Below are 21,139 nucleotides of genomic sequence, written 5' to 3' on the forward strand. Positions count from 1 at the left end.
TTCCCCAAGGCAGTGTATTTGGTCCCCTGCTTTATATCTCTTTCACTAGTGATATGTGGAATGGTATTTTATAAAAAATAATTGCTTATTCCGATGATACCAGCCTCTATGTAACAAGATCTTCCCCCCAACATAGAAAAATTGTTGCCGAGGCTCTTCAAGAGGACATTAATATAATCATGTCCTGGTGCAATCAATGGGGGGTGAAATTAAACCCGTCTAAAGCCCAGAGTCTACTTATTATTAGATCTAGGACCTACCAGCCTGTTCATCCTCCTATTATTATTAATGGTACACGTATTAAAGATTGCTCTTCCTTAATATTGCTTGGTGTTACTTTTGACTCTAAATTAACTTTTGAAAAACACTTACGGCAGTTGGTGGCATCAATTTCCCCCCCAAAAACAGGGTTGGTTCGTAAATGCAAAAAGATATATCAGGATGATTCAGTTATTTTACAGAGTTTTTTACTCATTCATCCTCCCTTCCTTTGAATATTGCTTCCCTGTATGGCTTTCAGCTGCCAACCCCCATCTTCATCTTTTGGAGAGGACCTTCAATAATATTAGATTCCTACTACCCAATCTTAACATTACATTAGAGCATCGCCGGTTGGTAGGAAGTTTGACATTTCTATATAAAACTGTTAGGACTAATGACCATCCCCTTCATAGTAAACTTCCCCCACCTTTTAACCATGTTTGTGCTACTAGGTTCACAGAATCCCTTAATAATAGAGCTTTATCATATATACGACGCAATACTAATCAGTTTTCAAGATCCTTTATCCCTGCCCTAACGAAACTATGGAACTCTCTTCCAGAAGAGGTTGTTAATTCCTGTTCATCTAATTTATTCAAGAGTAGGGTTAATTATTTTCTTCTAAAACACAGTATTTCATTTCCATAGCTATGCTGGGCCCTCCTTAGAGACCCAATCACGTTTTGGGTTATAGTCACTTTGACTCTTCTTTGGGGCTCCCTCATAGTTCTGATGATAATAATAATAATAATAATAAAAATAATAATAATAATAATAATAATAATAATAATAATAATAATAATAATAATAATAATATTATTATTATTATTATTAATAATAATATTGTGTGTATTAATAATATGTGTAATAATAATAATAATAATAATAATAATAATAATAATAATACTGGGATGTCTCATGACACCACACCGGTATTGATCTAGACAGGGGTGGCAGGGCTGCAGGGGGAGAAGTGGGTGGTTGGGGAAGACAAAGAGTGCTCAGGACTGACTGTAAGCAACTGTTTGGGGTGTGTGGATGTCGTGCCTTTCATGGGCACTCCTTTATTATGTAGGCTCATTATACTTCAAAGTAGTTAAATTATTGATCATTTAAATCAGAAAGTAAAATTAGTAGTTTATTTACCAAGTCTTATAAGGCACCGTTGTCGCACACAGGATTATCATCTGTCAACTAATACGGGTAGCGTGACTTTGAGAATATTACTTAAGGTAACTATAATTGTTGTGAGATTCTGATGGTGAACTTGGGGTCAAGGGACAGGGTCCAGCCTTATGAGACTAAATTGTGTCACTCGTAACACTTAGAGCTTACTTTAATTACTTATAAACTAGCGCAAACACACTGGATAAACTATCAGTTTAAACTAACATATAAACACGAAAATAAGTAGCACCGACACACGAAAACATAGCAAGTGTTCCCACTAACATGGGGTAACATGTTACCTGCTCACTCGGTTTTAACACCACTCAGCCTGGACGACAACTAGTGAGTATTTGCGCTCCACCTGAGAATGACACACACCATTTGTTCTTTTCCCTCTTTCCTCCTCCCGCACACTACTGCACACAACATACTGGCTTGGGTCCCGACGGCGGCCAGCCAGCCTACCATCAGACAGACTTGCTTCTACGCCTCTGTATGGGGCGATACCTCGTATAAGAGTCCTCAAATATAATATTAAAGCCAAAGTATATTGCACACTGAGAGCGGCTCTGCCCTCACCTGCATGGGGCGATACCTCGTATAATAGCGAGCTGCTCCCTCGGCCTAGGGCGAGGGAAGCCAGGCGCCACTATAAACACTTGCTTGCGCCATGACGGACTGGGGCCGACTACCATTCAGGCCTTTCAAGCAAGCCTACCAGCGCTATAGGCGTAGACGTAAAAAATTAAATTCTTCCCCAAAATGCTTTGGTGTGATGTCACGGAGTGCCAAAAGTACTCGCAGGTTATGCCTGCTTGAGACCTGAGATTTCCTTAGTAGGCCTCCAATATTAATACGTATAAAGATACTGGTATTATAATTCCATTATAAATATTTGCCAAGAGAGAGAGAGAGAGAGAGAGAGAGAGAAGGGGAGGGAGGGAGAGAGGGATATATATATATATATATATATATATATATATATATATATATATATATATATATATATATATATATATATATATATATAAATAATTACCGAAGAGCGGGGCTCTGGGGGACACTTTTTGATGTTTTGGGGTTACTAAGGTCTGGAATGAAAATCTTGTAACATTTAATATGCTTTGTTTCATATGAAAAGACGTACAAAACTATGTACTTTCATGTACATATATTGAAATCTAAATGCTTTTTCCATAATCAATGTAACTAAAAACATTTTCTGCCACAGGCATTGGGGAAATGTGGGACATGCTAAATTAGGGCAATGTTTTTTGTTTTTTATTGTTTACGTCTCCGCTTATTGCGCCCGTAGGCTTGCTTGAGGGGCCTGGATGGTACTCGGTCCCACCCCGTCATGGCCCCCCGGAACTCGTTCTTGATTCTTGGACGGTTTCCTCTAGAGTCCGGGTTGATGGGTGGTCTTCAGGACAGCATGTGGGTAGTTTTAAGCCACTCGGCGGTGACTGAAAAATCCGAGGTGGTAGCGTGGGGATTCGAACTCATGTCGTCCATCACGCGGTGAATGTGGGCCCAGCACGCTACCACTTCAGCCACCGCCTACCCAATGTGGATCAATCTTAATGTGGTTGAGACACCTGCACTAAAATTGTCATCACCTATACTGCTAGTATATTTGACCACCCTTCTTGACTTTGAGTGTTTCTTTACAAAGGATTTACTTAATCCCTAGGTAGTAGCAGAGAGGGTATGGGTGTCCTACCCGAGACAGTCGCTTGCCCCGGACTGTCCCTCCCCTACCTTATCTGCTATTACCTGGGGATTAAGAAACTCCTTTGTAATGAAACACTTAAAGTGAAAAAGGGCACCACAGGTCACATATTCTAGCAGTATAGGTGATGACATTGTGGGATGCCAGATCAGTGGTAGTCCAGGGATGTGCCTTTGCAGAAATGTGAAACGGAGTGGTGAAATAGGAAAGTTATTATTTTTTTGTTAACCGGGGCTATGTGGAACACCCACTGGGGCAATGTGGAACATCCTCTGGGGGTAATGCGGAACGGCCATCTACACAATGTAAATGAACCTCATAATTTTCCAGCGATAGGTACCAAACAAAACAGATCCCAATCTGCAGCCGAGCGTTGTGGGTTGCCAGTAGTCGCCAGAGCTGCACTGTTGCCAATCCAGTGAAACAAATCTCTCTCTCTCTCTCTCTCTCTCACACTTATTAGAGAGAGAGAGAGAGAGTTGTTTCGCTGGATTGGCAACAGTGTAGCTCTGCGACTACTGGCAACCCACAACGCTCGGCTGCAGACTGGGATCTGTTCTGTTCGGTACCTATCGCTGGAAAATTAGAATGAGGTTCATTTGCACTCTGCAGATGGCCGTTCCACATTACACCCAGAGGGTGTTCCACATTGCCCCAGGGGCTGTTCCACATGGCCCCGGTTGATAAAAAAAAAATAGTAACTTTCCTATTTAAGCACTCATCGTGTCACACTGCTGCAAGTACATAAACTGGACTCACATTTGTATATAGTTCAAAGCTGGATATTATAGAAACAAACTATAGGACGTCATTAACCTTAGCAGTTTACTCTGAAAATAGTACCCTTAAAACATCAGAATTGGAAAAAAAGTAAAAAAATTTTAATACATGTCACATTACCTATATTCTTCTCCACAATTGACATTAATGTCTAAGGATCCAATTGAACACTTATAAGGCATTCTAACCTGTATTACCAACATATAGGACTATTTCGTCCGCATTACCCCATAATGGCCTACATTGCCCCTGGCGTCCCACATAGCCCCACTTTACAGTATATATATATATATATATATATATATATATATATATATATATATATATATATATATATATATATATATATATATATATATATATATATATATATATATATATATATATATATTAAATTGTGAGAAATACCATTACAATTGTATTACATTTCGGGCCATTACATTGAGAGTGTGAGTGATATTTCAGGTGACTATTGTACTGAGTAACGTATATAAGTGGGTAGGTTGGGAAGACAGAGTGTTACTGACTGACTGTAACTGTTTGTGTGTGCGAAGTGTAAGTGATATATCAAGGTGCCTGTTGTATGTAACGTACATAGGTACAGAGACAAAATTAACGTGTACATAGCGACTGTTGGTTATACAGTGTTAGGAAAAGAATAGATAAACAAAGGCGGAGAGTTTAGTACATAGAGACAAAATTAATGTTTCAATAGCGTCTGCTTGTCATCCTTTATTTTTATTTTTTTACAGCAACAATAATGTAAAAAAGCCCGCTATTCGCTGCTCCTATAAAAGCTTAGTGGAGTGGCCGAAAGAAAGATAAATTTCGCAAGAAGAGTTTTTTTTAACAGCAGAGGAAGCTGTTCGTGGGGAAAAAAAAAGAAACAATGATGAAGAAAAGCCCGCCAATCACTGCTCCAACAAGACTCAAGAGGAGTGGCCGAAAGATAGGTCAATTTTGGGAGGAGAGATCTCCTGATACCCTCCTCTTGAATGAATTCAAGTCGAGGAGAAAATATAGGTTAAGAAAGATTGTTCCAGAGTTTACAAAAGTGAGGGATGAGAGAGTGAAGATGCTGGTTAACTCGTGCATAAGGGATTTGGACAGTACGTATAGGGGTGAGCTTGAGTAGAAAGTCGTGTGCCGCGGGGCCGCGGGAAGAGGGAGGCAAGCAGTTAGCAAGTTCAAAAGAGCAGTCAGCGTGAAAATATCGATAGAAGATAGAAAGCGAGGCAACATGGCGGCGGAATTTAAGAGGTTGAAGACTATCAGTAAGAGGAGGAGAGCTGATGAGACGAAGAGCCCTAGGCTCCACTCTGTCCAGAAGAGCTGTGTGAGTGGAGCCCCCCACACGTGAGATGCATACTCCATACGAGGGCGGACAAGCCCCCTATAAATGGAAAGCGTCTGAGCGGAAGAGAACTGGCGGAGACGATACCGAACGCCCAACATCGAGGAAGCCGATTCAGTGAGAGAGGAGATGTGAAGTTTCCAGTTAAGATTTTGAGTTAAGGATAGACCGAGGATGTTTAGTGTTGAAGAAAGTGACAGTTGAATGTTTTTGAAGAATAGGGGATAGATGTTTGGAAGATATTTTTGAGGCATTGAAGGACACAAGGTTCCTTTTACCCCAATCGGAAATGATAGCAAGGTCTGAAGTTAAGCTTTCTGCAGCTTCCAGTCTGGAGTCTTGAAATTCCTGTTGAAAGGGTCTTTTGTTGAAAAAAGTTGAGTAATGCAGAGCGGAGTCGTCGGCGTATGGGCGGATAGGACAGTTTGTTATGGAAAGAAGATTATTGATGAATAACAGGAAGAGAGTGGGTGATAGGACAGAGCCCTGTGGAACACCACTGTTGATAGGTTTAGGGGAAGAACAGTGACCGTCTACCACAACGGAGACAGAACGGCCGGAAGGGAAACTGGAGATAAAAGAACAGAGAGAGAGAGAGAATCCGAAAGAGGGCAGTTTAGAAAGCAAAGACTTGTGCCAGACCCTATCGAAAGCTTTTGATGTGTAGCGCAACTGAAAAAGTTTCACCGAAACGGCTAAAAGAGGATGACCAAGAATCAGTTAAGAGAATAAGAAGATCGCCAGTAGAACGTCCATTGCGGAACCCATATTGGCGAACAGATAGAAGGTCAGAAGTGGGAAGGTGCTTTTGAATATTCCAGTTAAGGATTGATTGAAAAGCTTTAGATAGACAGGAAAGTAAAGCTATAGGGCGGTAGTTTGAGGGATTTGAGCGGTTACCCTTCTTAGCCACAGGCTGTATGAAGGCGTACTTCCAGCAGGCTGCAGAACGCTTAGCCTTAGACCTTACTATTATTTCCGATTGGGGCAAGAAGAACCTGGTGTCCTTCAACGCCTCAAAAACACAGTTTCTCCACCTATCCACTCGACACAATCTTCCAAACAACTATCCCCTATTCTTTGACAACACCCAGCTATCACCTTCCTCAACACTAAACATCCTCGGTCTATCCTTAACTCAAAATCTCAACTGGAAACTTCATATCTCATCTCTTACTAAATCAGCTTCCTCGAGGCTGGGCGTTCTGTACCGTCTCCGCCAGTTCTTCTCCCCTGCACAGTTGCTGTCCATATACAGGGGCCTTGTCCGCCCTCGTATGGAGTATGCATCTCATGTGTGGGGGCTGGGGGCCACTCACAGCTCTTCTGGACAGAGTGGAGGCAAAGGCTCTTCGTCTCATCAGCTCTCCTCCTCATACTGATAGTCTTCTACCTCTTAAATTCCGCCGCAATGTTGCCTCTCTTTCTATCTTCTATCGATATTTCCACGCTGACTGCTCTTCTGAACTTGCTAACTGCATGCCTCCCCCCCTCCCGCGGCCCCGCTGCACTCGACTTTCTACTCATGCTCATCCCTATACTGTCCAAACCCCTTATGCAAGAGTTAACCAGCATCTTCACTCTTTCATCCCTCACGCTGGTAAACTCTGGAACAATCTTCCTTCATCTGTATTTCCTCCTGCCTACGACTTGAACTCTTTCAAGAGGAGGGTATCAGGACACCTCTCCTCCCGAAACTGACTTATCTTTCGGCCACCTCTTTGGATTCTTTTTAGGAGCAGCGAGTAGCGGGCATTTTTTTTATTAATGTTTACTTTTTTGTGCCCTTGAGCTGTCTCCTTTGCTGTAAAAAAAAAAAAAAAAAAAAAAAAAGGAAAGAAAGGTAGATGTTGGCAGGCAGAGGCGAAAGAGTTTTACCAGGCAGGGTGTCAGCACAGAGGTACAGTTTTTAAGGACAATAGGAGGCACATCATCAGGTCCATCAGCCTTCTGAGAGTTGTAACCAGAAATGTTTTTATTGCTATTATTTTTATTGACATTTTCATTGACACTATTTTTGTCTTTATATTATGGGCATTGTCTTGTTGCCTTCATATTATTGTCATTGTTTTTATTGCTATTATTTTACTGGCACTTTTTTATTGCCATTATCTTATTATCATCATAGTATTGCCAGTATTTTATTGACACTATTGCCATTATATTACTCCCATTACTTCCTTATTACTTGATTTGCATCATTTTATTCCTATTATTTTACGGAAGCAGATTGATAACACGATGCTAAATGGTTATAATTCTTTATCGACCAGGGGCAAGGTAAAGTAGGCTACCCCTGAACGTTCCCTTATTAGATTACATGTATTCAGTAGAAGATCCAGCAGGTCGTTCCTCGGGGCCAATAAGCTTTACTTGAGGAGAACGAACAGGAGAGACACAGAGCCGAGCAGGAGGGAATGAGGGATGGCTGGCTGCAGGGCATGGCTGGACGAACCTTCCTTTGGCACCTCTGAAAAGTGTGAAATCGTATGAAAGTTGCAATACCAGAAAATATATGGAAAATTGTCATTTAAGGTAAAGGTACAGGCTCTGAAGTCTTGGAAGGTCATGATGAAGCTGGGAAAGTAAATGAACCTGAAAGCATAACATTTTAGTTAGTATGTCTTCCCTCTGAAAAGTCTGGAATCGTACATGCGTAGAGTTTTGCAATACCTGCAAGACAATGTTTGAAGAGTGTGAAGATACGGGGCTATAGGCTGAAATATTGGAAGGGAGAAGTTTGATATGGCTGGGAAAGTATTTAACCTGAAAGCATAGAATTTTAATATATCAAAATTCAGAGGTCTGAGGGTATTATTAATGTCAGAAAATGAGAGGGTGGACCATCATGCAGTCCTTATTGCTTGCCAGAATGCTGCATATATCATTGACTTTAACTTTTAACATATATTGCCTCATTATATGTAGTAAACATTATTTTTTACTACAAAAGAGTCGGCTCAAGGGCAACAAAAAGAGTGTAGCAAAAAAGCCCGCTACTTGCCGCTCCCACAACAGAAGATAGTATAGAGTAGCCAAAAGAGAGGTCAATTTCGAGTGGAGAGGTGTCTTAATACACTCTTCTTGAAAGAGGTCAAGTTATAGGCAGGAGGAAATACAGACGATGGAAGGCTGTTCCAGAGTTTACCAGTGTAAAGGATGAAAAAGTGAAGATGCTAGTTAACTCTTGTATAAGGGGTTTGGACAGTATTGGGATGAGCTAGAGTGGACAGTCGAGTGCAGCGGGGCCGCGGGAGGGGAGGAGGCATGCAGTTAGCAAGTTCAAAAAAGCAGTCAGCGTGAAAATATCGATAAAAGATAGAGAGGCAACATGGCGGCGGAAAGTAATTAACCCGGCAGCGTCGGTAGACCCAATTTTGGGCTCGCGCGAATCGGTCCGTTGAAACGGCGGACCCAGTTTTGGGCTCGGCTCAAAACGCCTAATTCGAGCTAATTGTAGGTGGTGGCGGCACAGAGCAACCCACCATGCATGAACTGAGTTATTGTGATAGTTGATTGATCTTGAGGTGGGCTTTTTTGTCATATGTGGTGCTGTAAGGTCATGGCAGACTAAATTAGCTATCCATACAGTAATCACTTGTCAAATTCTCTAAAGTAGACAACAAGCGACTCTCGGCTAGATGCCACGTGTCACGAAACTGTTTATTTTGTAACAAACACCACCCAAAAAGAATGGAGATTGAGTATAAGTAAATATTTTAACGGCTTTATGGTTATGAAAGGAGTACTCTGATATACGTTCCATGCTCTTTTCTTAGTCTCAAAATGCAGTGTAATATTGCTGTTTATCGGACACTTCTCGGCTTTCCCATAGCCGACGCCCACGGGTTAAGAGGTAGAAGACTATCAGTAGGAGGAGGAGAGCTGATGAGACGAAGAGCCTTAGACTCTACTCTGTTCAGAAGAGCTGTGTGAGTGGAGCTCCCCCGCACGTGAGACGCATACTCCATACGAGGGCGGACAAGGCCCCAGTATATGGATAGCAAATGTGCGGAGATGATACAGAACGCCCAACCTCGAGGAAGCTGATTCACTGAGAGAGATGTGAAATTTCCAGTTAAGATTTTGAGTTAAGGATAGACCGAGGATGTTTAGTGTTGAAAAAGGCGACAGTTGAGTATTGTTGAAGAATAGGGGATAGGTGTTTGGAAGATTGTGTCGAGTTTATAGGTGAATAAATTGGGTCTTTAAGGCATTGAAGGACACAACGTTCCTTTTACCCCAATCAGATATGATAGCAAGGTCTGAGGTTAAGCGTTCTGCAGCTTCCAGTCTGGAGTTTTTTAACTCCTGTTGAGAGGGTCGTGTGTTGAAAGAAATTAACTAATGCAGTGCGGAGTCGTCTGTTTATGAGCGGATAGGATAGTTTGTTATGGAAAGAAGATCATTGGTGAATAACAGGAAGAGAGTGGGTGATAGGACAGAGCCCTGTGGAACACCACTGTTGATAGATTTAGGGAAAGAACAGTGACCGTCTACCACAGCAGAGATAGAACGACCGGAAAGGAAACTGGAGATAAAGGAACAGAGAGAAGGATAGAAACCGTAAGAGGGCAGTTTAGAAAGCAAAGAAATGTGCCAGACTCTATCGATAGCTTTCGATATGTGTAGAGCAACTGCGAAAGTTTCACCGAAGCGGCTATAAGAGGATGACCAAGAGTCAGTTAAGAGAGCAAGAACATCGCCAGTAGAACGCCCCTTGCGGAGCCCATACTGGCGATCAGATAGAAGGTTAGTAGTGGAAAGGTGCTTTTGAACCTTCCGTTTGAGGATTGATTCAAAAGATTTAGATAGACAGGAAAGTAAAGCTATAGGGCGGTAGTCAGAAGGATTGGAGTGGTCACCTTTCTTAGGCATAGACTGTATGAAGGCGTACTTCCAGCAGGAAGGAAATGTAGATGTTGATAGGCGGACACGAAAGAGTTTGACCAGGCAGGGTGTCAGAACGGAAGCACAATTTTTAAGGTCAATAGGAAGCACTCCATCAGGTCCACGACCTTGACTCTTTAGTATTTTTTCCACCATCTGGCTAAGACGTTATTGTCATTATATTAGTAAATACATCTGTGCTGTTTATCTCTCACGTAACTCTACTAATTATGCAAAATTCTTTGACTACTTGATCTCTTTAAGTGGAACACATCTTGACCCACTCTCCCTTCGCTGAAAACTCCATCCTAGGAGATTTCAATGTTCACCACCAGCTTTGGCTTTCATCATCCTTCACTGACCATCCTGGAGAAGAAGCCTACAACTTTGCAATCCTCAACGATCTAGAGCAGTTGGTTATGCACCCTACACGTGTTCCCGACCGTCATGGAAACAGATTCAACATACTAGACCTCTTCCTTACCTCAAACCCTTCTGCTTACTTTGTCAAACTGTTATCTCCGTTGGGCTCCTTTGATCACAACTTTATTTTTGTATCCTGTCCTATCGCTCCTGTACACCCTCTGGACCCACCGAAGAAGCGATGCTTCTAGCGTTGGGCTTCAGCTCGCTGGGACGACCTGAGAATGTCATTTTCCGATTTCCCGTGAAATGACTATTGCTTCTGTATGTGTGTGGAAGTGAGAATGGATTGTTGGGTGATTAAAACGAGAGTGAGAGTGAGAGAGAGAGGGAGAGGGAGAGGGAGAGAGAATTGCTCGTTTGTGTAATTAATAGCCTCTTCTCATTTAAGTGATGTGAGATTCGGACTCGGGCTGAGGAGGTGGTTCAGATGATGTGAGGCATGCGCGCTGTGTTAGCAACGGAAAGGCCTGAGGAATGAAGCGAGGTGAAGAAGCTGTTCCCGATTATGAGAGGGGCAGTTGGCCGCCAGCAAGCACACCAGAAGGAGGCCCCGCAAAGAAGGCCTTCAAGGTTCTGTGCGAGGCACCGTCGGCTGTGTGCCGGAGTCCGGAGTGCCCGCTGTTGGGAAGGCCTACGACGGCGGCGGCGAATCAGGGGAAGCGGACCACTGGCTACTGACGACTGGCGCAGCCCTTGTTACTTATTGCTGTTACTCAATTTAATTGCACTGCAAATAAACTGCACTGCAGAGAAAAGTGTTTGTTGTGCTCCTACTGGCCTCTACAGCTTCCAGAATAGAGACCCCTCTGTGTGTGCCCAGCGCATTACAGAGGTGATTGTCTCTGGAATGGAAGCATTCGTTCCACGTACTTTCTCTACTCCTCATGCTAAAAAGTAAAAAGCCTTGGTTTAATAATGCTTGTTCTCGTGCTGTCAAAGATAGAGAAGCAGCTCACAAAAGGTACCAGAGCCTTTACATTCCTGCTAACCATAATTTTTTTTATTTCAGCCCGAAATCGTGCCAAATCCATTCTTCGACTAACCAGAACTTCTTTCATAAATAGTAAATGTCAAAACCTTGCTTTTTTCTAATTCTTCCCGTGACTTCTGGCACCTAGCCAAAAAATATATCCTCCAATTTTACTTCTTCATCTTTTCATCCTCTCCTTAACCCTGAAGGCAGCACCGCTGTCTTATCTATCTCTAAGGCTGAACTCTTCTCTCAAACTTTCTGTAACAGCTCCACCTTTGACTCCTTTATGCTTGTTATTAAGATTCTTAAGAGTGAGGTTTTCTATGCCCTCTGTGGCCTCAACTCTCAGAAGGCTTATGGACCTGATGGAGTGCCTCCTATTGTCCTTAAAAACTGTGCCTCCGTGCTGGCACCCTGCCTGGTCAAACTCTTTCGCCTCTGCCTATCAACCTCTACCTTTCCTTCCTGCTGGAAGTTCAACTTCATACAGCCTGTGCCTAAGAAGGGTGACCGCTCCAATCCCTCAAACTACCGTCCTATTGCTTTACTTTCTTGTCTATCTAAAGCTTTTGAATCAATCTCTAACCGGAAGTTTCTTAAGCATGTATTCACTTCTGACCTTCTCTCTGATCGCCATTATGGGTTTCGCAAGGGGCGATCTGCTGGTGATCTTCTTGCTTTCCTAACATGCTCTTGGTCATTTTCTCTTTGCCGTTTTGGTGAAATTTTTGCTGTTGCGTTAGACATATCAAAAGCCTTTGATAGGGTCTGGCACAAATCTTTGGTTTCCAACTACCCTCCTATGGTTTATATCCTTCTCTCTACACCTTTATCCCCAGTTTCCTTTCTGGCCGTTCTATTACTGCTGTAGTAGACGGTCACTGTTCCTTCCCTAAACCTATCAACAGCAGTGTTCCTCAGGGCTCTGTTCAGTCTCCCACTCTCTTTCTGTTGTTCATTCTGATCTTTCCAAAACGAACTGTCCTATTCATTCTTACGCCGATGACTCTACTCTGTATTACTCAATTTCTCTTGATAGAAGGCCAACTCAACAGGAAGAAGACGATTACAGGATGGAGGCTGCAAATTGTGCAGAACGCTTAACCTCAGATCTTACTATAATTTCCGATTGGGGCAAGAAGAACCTGGTGTCCTTCAACGTCTCAAAAACTCAATATCTTCACTTATCAACTCGACACAATCTTCCAAACACCTATCCCCTATTCTTTGACAACACTCAGGTGTCACCTTCCCCCACACTAAACATCCTCGGTCTATCCTTAACTCAAAATCTAAACCTATTAATAGTGGTGTTCCGCAGGGTTCTGTCCTATCTCCAACTCTCTTTATGTTGTTCATTGATGATCTTCTTTCCAAAGCGTACTGTCCTATCCATTCCTACGCCGATGACTCTACTCTGCATTACTCAATTTATTTTAATAAAAGACCCACCCTACAGGAACTAAATGATTCCAGGCTGGAGGCGGCAGAACGCTCAGCCTCAGACCTTACTGTTATTTCCGATTGGGGCATGAAGAACTTGCTGTCCTTCAACGCCTCAAAAACACAGTTTCTCCACCTATCCACTCGACACAATCTTCCAAACAACTATCCCCTATTCTTTGACAACACTCAGCTGTCACCTTCTTCAACACTAAACATCCTCGGTCTATCCTTAACTCAACATCTCAACTGGAAACTTCATATATCTTATCTTACTAAATCAGCTTCCTCGAGGCTGGGCGTTCTGTATCGTCTCCGCCAGTTCTTCTCCCCCGCACAGTTGTTATCCATTTACAGGGGCCTTGTCCGCCCTCGTAAGGAGTATGCATCTCACGTGTCGGGGAGGCTCCACTCACACAGCTCTTCTGGACAGAGTGGAGTCTAAGGTTCTTCGTCTCATCAGCTCTCCTCCTCATACTGATAGTCTTCTACCTCTTAAATTTCGCCGCCATGTTGCCTCTCTTTCTATCTTCTATCGATATTTTCATGATGACTGCTCTTCTGCACTTGCTAGCTGCATGCCTCCTACCCTCCCGCGGACTCGCAACACACGACTTTATACTCAAGCTCATCCCTTTACTGTCCAAATCCCTTACGCAAGAGTTAACCTGCATCTTCACTCTTTCATCCCTCACTCTGGTAAGCTCTGGAACAATCTTCCTTCATCTGTATTTCCTCCTGCCTACGACTTGAACTCTTTCAAGAGGAGGGTATCAGGACACCTCTCCTCCAGAAATTGACCTATCTTTCGGCCACTCCTCTAACTTTTTATAGGAGCAATTAGTAGCGGGCTTTTTTTCCACATGTGTTACCTTTTTTTATGCCCTTTAACTGACTCCTCTGCTGTAAAAAAAAAAAAATTGGAAACTTCATATCTCCTCTCTCACTAAATCAGCTTCCTCGAGGTTGGGCGTTCTGTATTATATCGTCTCCGCCAGTTTTTCTCCCCCACACAGATGATGTCCATACACAGGGGACTTGTCCGCCCTCGTATGGAGTATGCATCACATGTGTGGGGGGGCTCCGAAATCAGGCTTCATATTATATATAAGCTATACTAATATATTAAATAAGGACATAGTTGGACTGCCTCAGCGTCTTTATTGGCAAAATGAAATTATAATAAACAAGGTCCTTCGTCTCATCAACTTCCCTCCTCATACTGACACTCTTAAATTCCTCCGCCATGTTGCCTCTCTTTCTATTTTCTATTGATATCTTCAATCTGACTACTCTTTTGAACTTGCTAACCCCCCCATCCCCCCCGCGGCCCCGCGGCACTCGACTTTCTACTCTAGCTCATCCCTATACTGTCCAAACCCCTTATACAAGAGTTACCCAGCATCTTCACTCTTTCATCCCTTACACTGGCAAACTCTGGAACAGCCTTCCTTCGTCTGCATTTCCTCCTGCCTATAACTTGACTTCCTTCAAGAAGAGTGTATCAAGAATCCTTTCCGCCCGAAATTAACCTCTCTTTTCGACACTCTTTACTTATCTCTGTTGTGGGACCGACCAGTAGCGGGCTTTTTTCTACACTCTTTTTGTTGCCCTTGAGTCGTCTCCTTTGTTGTAAGAAAAAAAAATCACCAGTCACAGTTTGTTTGGGTATTTACTTTCTTATTTGTCCGTACACATATATTTGTTTGAGTCTCTCTCCCTTGTGTGACTCACCTGAGGGTACGAGATGGTAGACTTGAGACTCGTGGGCTTCTGAACATTCACTGTCCAGCGCTTTGATTGAGGTGAAGTGTGGGTACTCATAGTCATGAAACTGAAAAAAATAATACCAGTTACTTATGTGATTAGGGGAGAGAATGGGAAGGGCGGAAGGGAACATAAAAGAAAGAGTTTAGAACCCCAATTGTATGCTAAAAAGCGTATTTAAGGTGTAAGAATAGGTCAGTTAAGCAAGCAGTGGCTGAACAGATAGCGAGACGGCCCCGCGTTCAGGAGGACGCGAGTTCAATCCCCGACCAGTGCCACCAAGCTGGGATTTTTCAGCCGCCGCCGAGTGGCTTAAAACTACCCACATGCTGTCCAGAAGACCACCTATCAACCCGGACTCTAGATTATAGGATTAAAGATGAGCTCCGGGAGGGCAGCATGAGCCAATGCAAGATGGCGCCACTATAAACACTCGCCTGCGCCAGAACGGGCTGGGCCGACCATCAGGCCCCACCAGGAAAAAGCCTTTGACCGACCATCAGGATCCACCGGGAAGAAGCCTACCGGCGCAATAGGCCAAGACGTAAAAAAAAAAAAAAAAAAAAAAAAAAAACTAACCGTAATATCAATATAGCAGAATTGTCAATAGATACATCACTCCCTCCTCATCTCATGCAAAACGCACTGCACTAAGTCACTGGTAAACTAAAAACTATGATTCTGTTAGAGTAATTGAGGTGTTGGGAGGTGTGGTTATATCATAGTAGCTGTGTAGTATATCAACGCTATTTACAGTGTATGGAAAAATGCAGTGGTTTTGTAAATGTTGTTTGGGGGTATCTTATAATTAATGTAAATGTTGTTTGTAAATGTAATGTAAATGTTATTTGTAAATGTAGTGCAAATGTTGTTTGTCAATGTAACGTAAATGTTGTTTGTAAATGTAGTACAGATGTTGTTTGTAAATGTAATGTAAATGTTATTTGTAAATGTAGTGCAAATGTTGTTTGCAAATGTAACGTAAATGTTGTTTATAAATGTAGTGCAAATGTTGTTTGTAAATAGTGTAAATTTTGTTTGTAGTTGTAATGTAAATGTTGTTTGTAAATGTAGTGTAAATATAACGTAAATGTTAGTTGTAAATGTGCTGTAAATTTTGCTTGTAAATGTAGTGTAAATGTTGTTTGTGAATGTGCCATAAATTTTGCTTGTAAATGTAGCGTAAATGTTGTTTGTAAATGTGCTGTAAATTTTGCTTGTAAATGTAGTGCAAATGTTGTTTGTATATGTAGTGTAAATGTTGTCTGTAAACGTAATATAAATCTTGTTTGTAAACAGTGTAAATGTTGTTTGTAAATGTAATGTGAATGTTGTTTGTTAATGTACTGTTAATGTTTGTAAATGTAGTGTAAATGTTGTTTGTAAATGTTTTTTTTAAATAAAGGAGACAGCTCAAGGGCACAAAAAAAGGAAACACTAATAAAAAAAAGCCCACTACTCGCTGCTCCTATAAAAATAATCAAAAGAGGTGGCCGAAAGAAAGATCAATTTCGGGAGGATAGATGTCCTCTTGAAAGAGTTCAAGTCGAAGGGAGAAGGAAATGCAGATGAAGGAAGATTGTTCCAGAGTTTACCAGCGTGAGGGATAAAAGAGTAAAGATGCTGGTTAACTCTTTCATAAGGGGTTTGGACAGTATAGGAATGAGCATGAGTAGAAATTCGTGTGCAGCGGGGCCGCGGGAGGGGGGGAGGCATGCAGTTAGCAAGTTCAGAAGAGCAGTCCGTGAAAATAGCGATAGAAGAGAGAGACGCAATATCGCGACCGAATTTTAGAGGTAGAAGACTATCAGCAGGAGGGGGAGAGCTGATGAGACGAAGAGCCTTAAATTCCACTCTGTCCAGAAGAGCTGTGTGAGTGGAGCCCCCCACACGTGAGATGCATACTCCATACGAGAGCGGACAAGGCCCCTGTATATAGATAGCAAATGTGCGGGGGAGAAGTACTGGTGGATACGATACAGAACGCCCAACCTCGAGGAAGCTGATTTAGCGAGAGAGGAGATATGAAGTTTCCAGTTGAGATTTTCAGTTAAGGATAGACCAAGGATGTTTAGTGTTGAAGAAGGTGACAGCTGAGTGTTGTCGAAGAATAGGGGATAGGTGTTTGGAAGATTGTGTCGAGTTGATAGGTGGAGAATTTGAGTTTTTGAGGCATTGAACGACACAAGGTTCCTTCTGCCCCAATCGGAAATGATAGCAAGGTCTGAGGTTAAGCGTTCTGCAGCTTAGAGTCTGGAGTCGTGTACTTCCTGTTGGGATGGCCTTCTTTTGAAGGAAGATGAATAATGCAGAATGGAATCGTCTGCGTATGAGTGGACAGGACAGTTTGTTATGGAAAGAAGATCACTGATAAATAACAGGAAGAGAGTGGGTGACAGGACAGAGCCCTGTGGAACACCACTGTTAATAGGTTTAGGGGAAGAACAGTGACCGTCTACCACCGCAGAGATAAAACGTCCGGAAATGAAACTGGAGATAAAGGAGCAGAGAGAGGAATAAAATCCGAAAGAGGGCAGTTTAGAAAGGAAAGACTAGTGCCAGACTCTATCGAAGGCTTTCGATATGTCTAGCGCAACAGAGAAAGTTTCACCGAAACGGCTAAGAGAGGATGACCAAGATTCAGTTAAGGGAGCAAGAAGATCGCCAGTAGAACGCCCCTTGCGGAACCCTTACTGGCGATCAAATGGAAGGTTAGAAGAGGAAAGTTGCTTTTGAATCTTCCGGTTAAGGATTGATTCAAAAGCTTTAGGTAGACAGGAAAGTAAAGCTATAGGGCGGTAGTTTGATGGATTGGAACAGTCACCCTTTTTAGGCACAGGCTGTACAAAGGCATACCTCCAGCAGGAAGGAAATGTAGATGTTGATAGGCAGAGACGAAAAAGTTTGACCAGGCAGGGTGTCAGCACGAAAACACAGTTTTTAAGGACAATAGGAGGCACTCCATCAGGTCCATAAGCCTTCTGAGAGTTGAGGCCAGAGGGGGCATAGAAGACATCATTCTTAAGAATCTTAATAACAGGCATGAAAGAGTCAAAGGGGGGATGAGTAGGAGGAATATGCCAAGAATCGTCCAGGGTGGAGTTCTTACAAAAAGTTTGAGCGAAGAGTTCATTCTTAGAGATAGATGAGACGGCAGTACTCCCGTCAGGGTTAAGGAGAGGAGGGAAAGAAGAAGAAGTGAAATTGGTGGAGATATTTTTGGCTAGGTGCCAGAACTCACGGGAAGAATTAGAAGAAGCAAGGTGTTGACATTTTCTATTGATGAAAGAGGTTTTGGTAAGTCGGAGAATAGATTTGGCACGATTCCGGGCTGAAATGTAAAGTTTATGGTTAGAAGGAGTGCGAAGGCTCTGGAACCTTTTGTGAGCTGCCTCTCTATCTTTAATAGCACGAGAACAAGCATGATTAAACCAAGGCTTTTTTTAACATGAGGAGTAGAGAAAGAACGTGGAATGCATGCCTCCATTCTAGAGACAATCGCCTCTGTGATGCGCTGGGTACACACAGAGGGGTCTCTCTCCTGGAAGCAGTAATCATTTCACAGGAAATCGGAAAAGTACATCCTCAGGTCGTCCCACCGAGCTGAGGCAAAATGCCAGAAGCATCGCCTCTTCGGTGGGTCCAGAGGATGAACAGGAGCGATAGGACAGGATACAGAAATAAGGTTGTGATCGGAGGAGCCCAACGGAGAGGTCTAGAATGTTGGGCCTGTCTCCAAAACGGTCGGGAATACGAGTAGGGTGCTGAGCCAACTTCCATATATCGTTGAGGAGAACAAAGTTGTAGGCTTGTTCACCAGAGGATGAAAGCAAAAGCTGGTGGTGAACATTGAAATCTCCCAAGATGGAGATTTCAGCGAAGGGAGAGTGAGTCAAGATGTGCTCCACTTTAGAGTTCAAGTCGTCAAAGAATTTTACATAGTTAGTAGAGTTAGGTGAGCGATAAAAAGCACAGATGTATTTAGTAATAGAATGGCAATGAAGTCTTAGCCAGATGGCGGAAATTCAGAAGAGTCAAGGTCGTGGGCACGAGAGCAAGTTATGTCGTTGCAACATCCAGCTTTGGATTGGAATTGAGGATAGAGATAGTAGGAGGGAACAGAGTAGAGGTTGCTGTCAGTAGCCTCAGAAACCTGTGTTTCGGTGAGGAAGAGAAGGTGAGGTTTAGAGGCGGAGTGATGGTGTTCCACAGAATGGAAATTAGAACGAAGACCGCGAATGTTGCAAAAATTGATAAGGAGGAGTTTCGAGGAGTTATCAGGACACCTCTCAAGTCGGCAGCCAGAAGGGGAGTCCTCCCTGGGGGGATTTATGCCCCCCCCCCAGGCGGGGACTCCGAGGCAGTGTTGTTGTGCGCCATTTTTAATTTTCAATTTTGGGAAAAGATGTGTATGTTGTGTGAATATAGTGTGGTGTAGAAAGAGAGAGGATCTGTCGTTAGAGAGCATGCTGAACTGCTCCCTGGTGTTGATGAGACAAATGGGAAACGGTTAGTGACGACATAGGAAGGGCCTTTGAAAGGTTTCAGCACCCTCCTCGCTCCCCATATATCCTCACCGGGAGTAGCTCACGCCCGTTCGGTAGGTGTCTTCCTACCTACTCCTGCTGTGTAAATGTTGTTTGTAAATATAATGTAAATGTTGTTTGGAAATGTAGTGTAAATGTTGTTTGTAAATGTAGTGTAAATGTTGTTTGTACATGTAGTGTAAATGTTGTATGTTAATGTAGTGTATTTTATTTTTTATTTTTTACGTCGTGGCCTATTGCGCCGGTAGGCTTCTTCCCGGTGAATCTTGATGGTCGGCCCAAGGCTTCTTCCCGATGGGGCCTGATGGTCAGGCCAGCCCGTTCTGGGACAGGTGAGAGTTTATAGTGACGCCATCTTGCATTGGCTCATGCTGCCCTCCCGGAGCTCATCTTTAATCCTAGAATCTAGAGTCCGGGTTGATAGGTGGTCTTCTGGACAGCATGTGGATAGTTTTCAGCCACTCGGCGGCGGCTGAAAAATCTCAGCTTGGTGGCACCGGGCGGGGATTGAACTGGCGTCGTCCAGAACGCGGCGCTGTCACGCTATCCATTCAGACACTCAGCCATTCTTATAATTATGGGCCTGCACACCGGTGTGATAAAGTCTTCATAATTACAAACGTACAAAACTTCACTACTGACACAGACCACCTTACCTGGCTTTGGCTATTAATACGACACCTCATGCGATGAGAGCCATATTCAGTTAGTTTCTGCAGAGCCCGCATCCTGCCCTTGTCTCTCCATGTCTTCTTATCATGGAAAATGTCGTACAAGGTCTTGTTACTTAATGCTGCGAGGAAGGAAAATAAAATGGTCAACCAAGTAACTTCTAATTTCTGTGTTCATTGATGCAACGTTTGCCTAGCAATGATTCATCTTTTAATGTTAAACAATTATGCCTTATCCTGTGATCTATTCGTCCTCCCATATCCATGTGCCATTGTGTTACCATATCTAGCTAACACTGTAATACTGTGTAATGTGTATATTATAACATAATGTGAATGTGTGAATGTATGTCGTATCGCCATGGCCCAGTGGCGCCAGGACGTTACACACAGACGCTACGTTGTGCTTAGGAGGTGCTCCTTGCCGTGGGAATGGTGTTGATTCAGCAAGCATGCTGCCCGCTGGCCGTTCCTGTACCAAGAGAAGCCGGTAGAAGATAGCGGGCGGGGGGCGAGAGCAGAGGACTGCTTGGAGGTGTTGTGCGTGACTCCTCCACACTATAGTTAAGACTGTGAATATAGTTACAAAGCCACAACTGTTTTAATTACATGAGAGAGAGAGAGTAAATAAAGTGAACTCAAAGTGAACTTATAACGGCTACCGCTCGGCCAACACATAACACACATCACTTAACTAAAAGGCTATTGTATTGTCTCACGACTTCTATCAACTGGAGAAAGCAGGCAACGGAACACCGGACCTGACGTGAGATAACAGTTCGCGCCTAATCAAAAACACAAAAAAACAACTAACAAAAAGGCTAACAACTGTTTAAAAGAATGACTGACTAAATTAGACAGGTTTGCCATATGATATAATACTCAGGTAAACGTAGACTAACGCACAGACATACAGTTAGCCATAAAACATAACATGGTGACCCGTGACTGAAAGCAGGAGTGTTCAAATTCAGTTTCACATGCACTTACAGCTTGGTTCATGGACTGCCATACTCTTGTAGATCATTCCAAAATCGTACTCCTTTATAGCTGGCCTCTCCTCCCTCTCCAAGAGTGCCTCCACCAGTTTCCTCTCCCTCTCCTCATTTACTTCCCTGTTTTGAT

The 21,139-nt window shown here is 43.0% G+C and overlaps 1 protein-coding gene across 4 annotated transcripts in view; it reads right to left on the minus strand.

The window, feature by feature from the left end:
- Positions 1-2,635: 2,635 nt before the first annotated feature.
- LOC126999179 (DBH-like monooxygenase protein 1) overlaps positions 2,636-21,139 on the minus strand; it is a 33,858-nt gene continuing 15,354 nt past the window's right edge. For 2 of the 4 annotated variants that reach the window (XM_050861511.1, XM_050861508.1), the window contains exons 13-16: positions 21,005-21,129; positions 20,000-20,136; positions 14,764-14,863; positions 7,543-7,767 (exon numbers count right to left, since the gene is read on the minus strand). In XM_050861511.1, the coding sequence (XP_050717468.1) occupies positions 7,667-7,767; positions 14,764-14,863; positions 20,000-20,136; positions 21,005-21,129 (463 nt within the window). In that variant the 3' untranslated portion in view covers positions 7,543-7,666. Of the gene's footprint in view, positions 2,992-7,542; positions 7,768-14,763; positions 14,864-19,999; positions 20,137-21,004; positions 21,130-21,139 lie in introns of those variants that run through there. The other 2 variants (XM_050861509.1, XM_050861510.1) reach the window with 2 other exon arrangements.

The sequence above is a fragment of the Eriocheir sinensis genome, chromosome 16 (assembly GCF_024679095.1).
Source record: "Eriocheir sinensis breed Jianghai 21 chromosome 16, ASM2467909v1, whole genome shotgun sequence".
Taxonomy (NCBI): Eukaryota; Metazoa; Arthropoda; class Malacostraca; order Decapoda; family Varunidae; genus Eriocheir; species Eriocheir sinensis.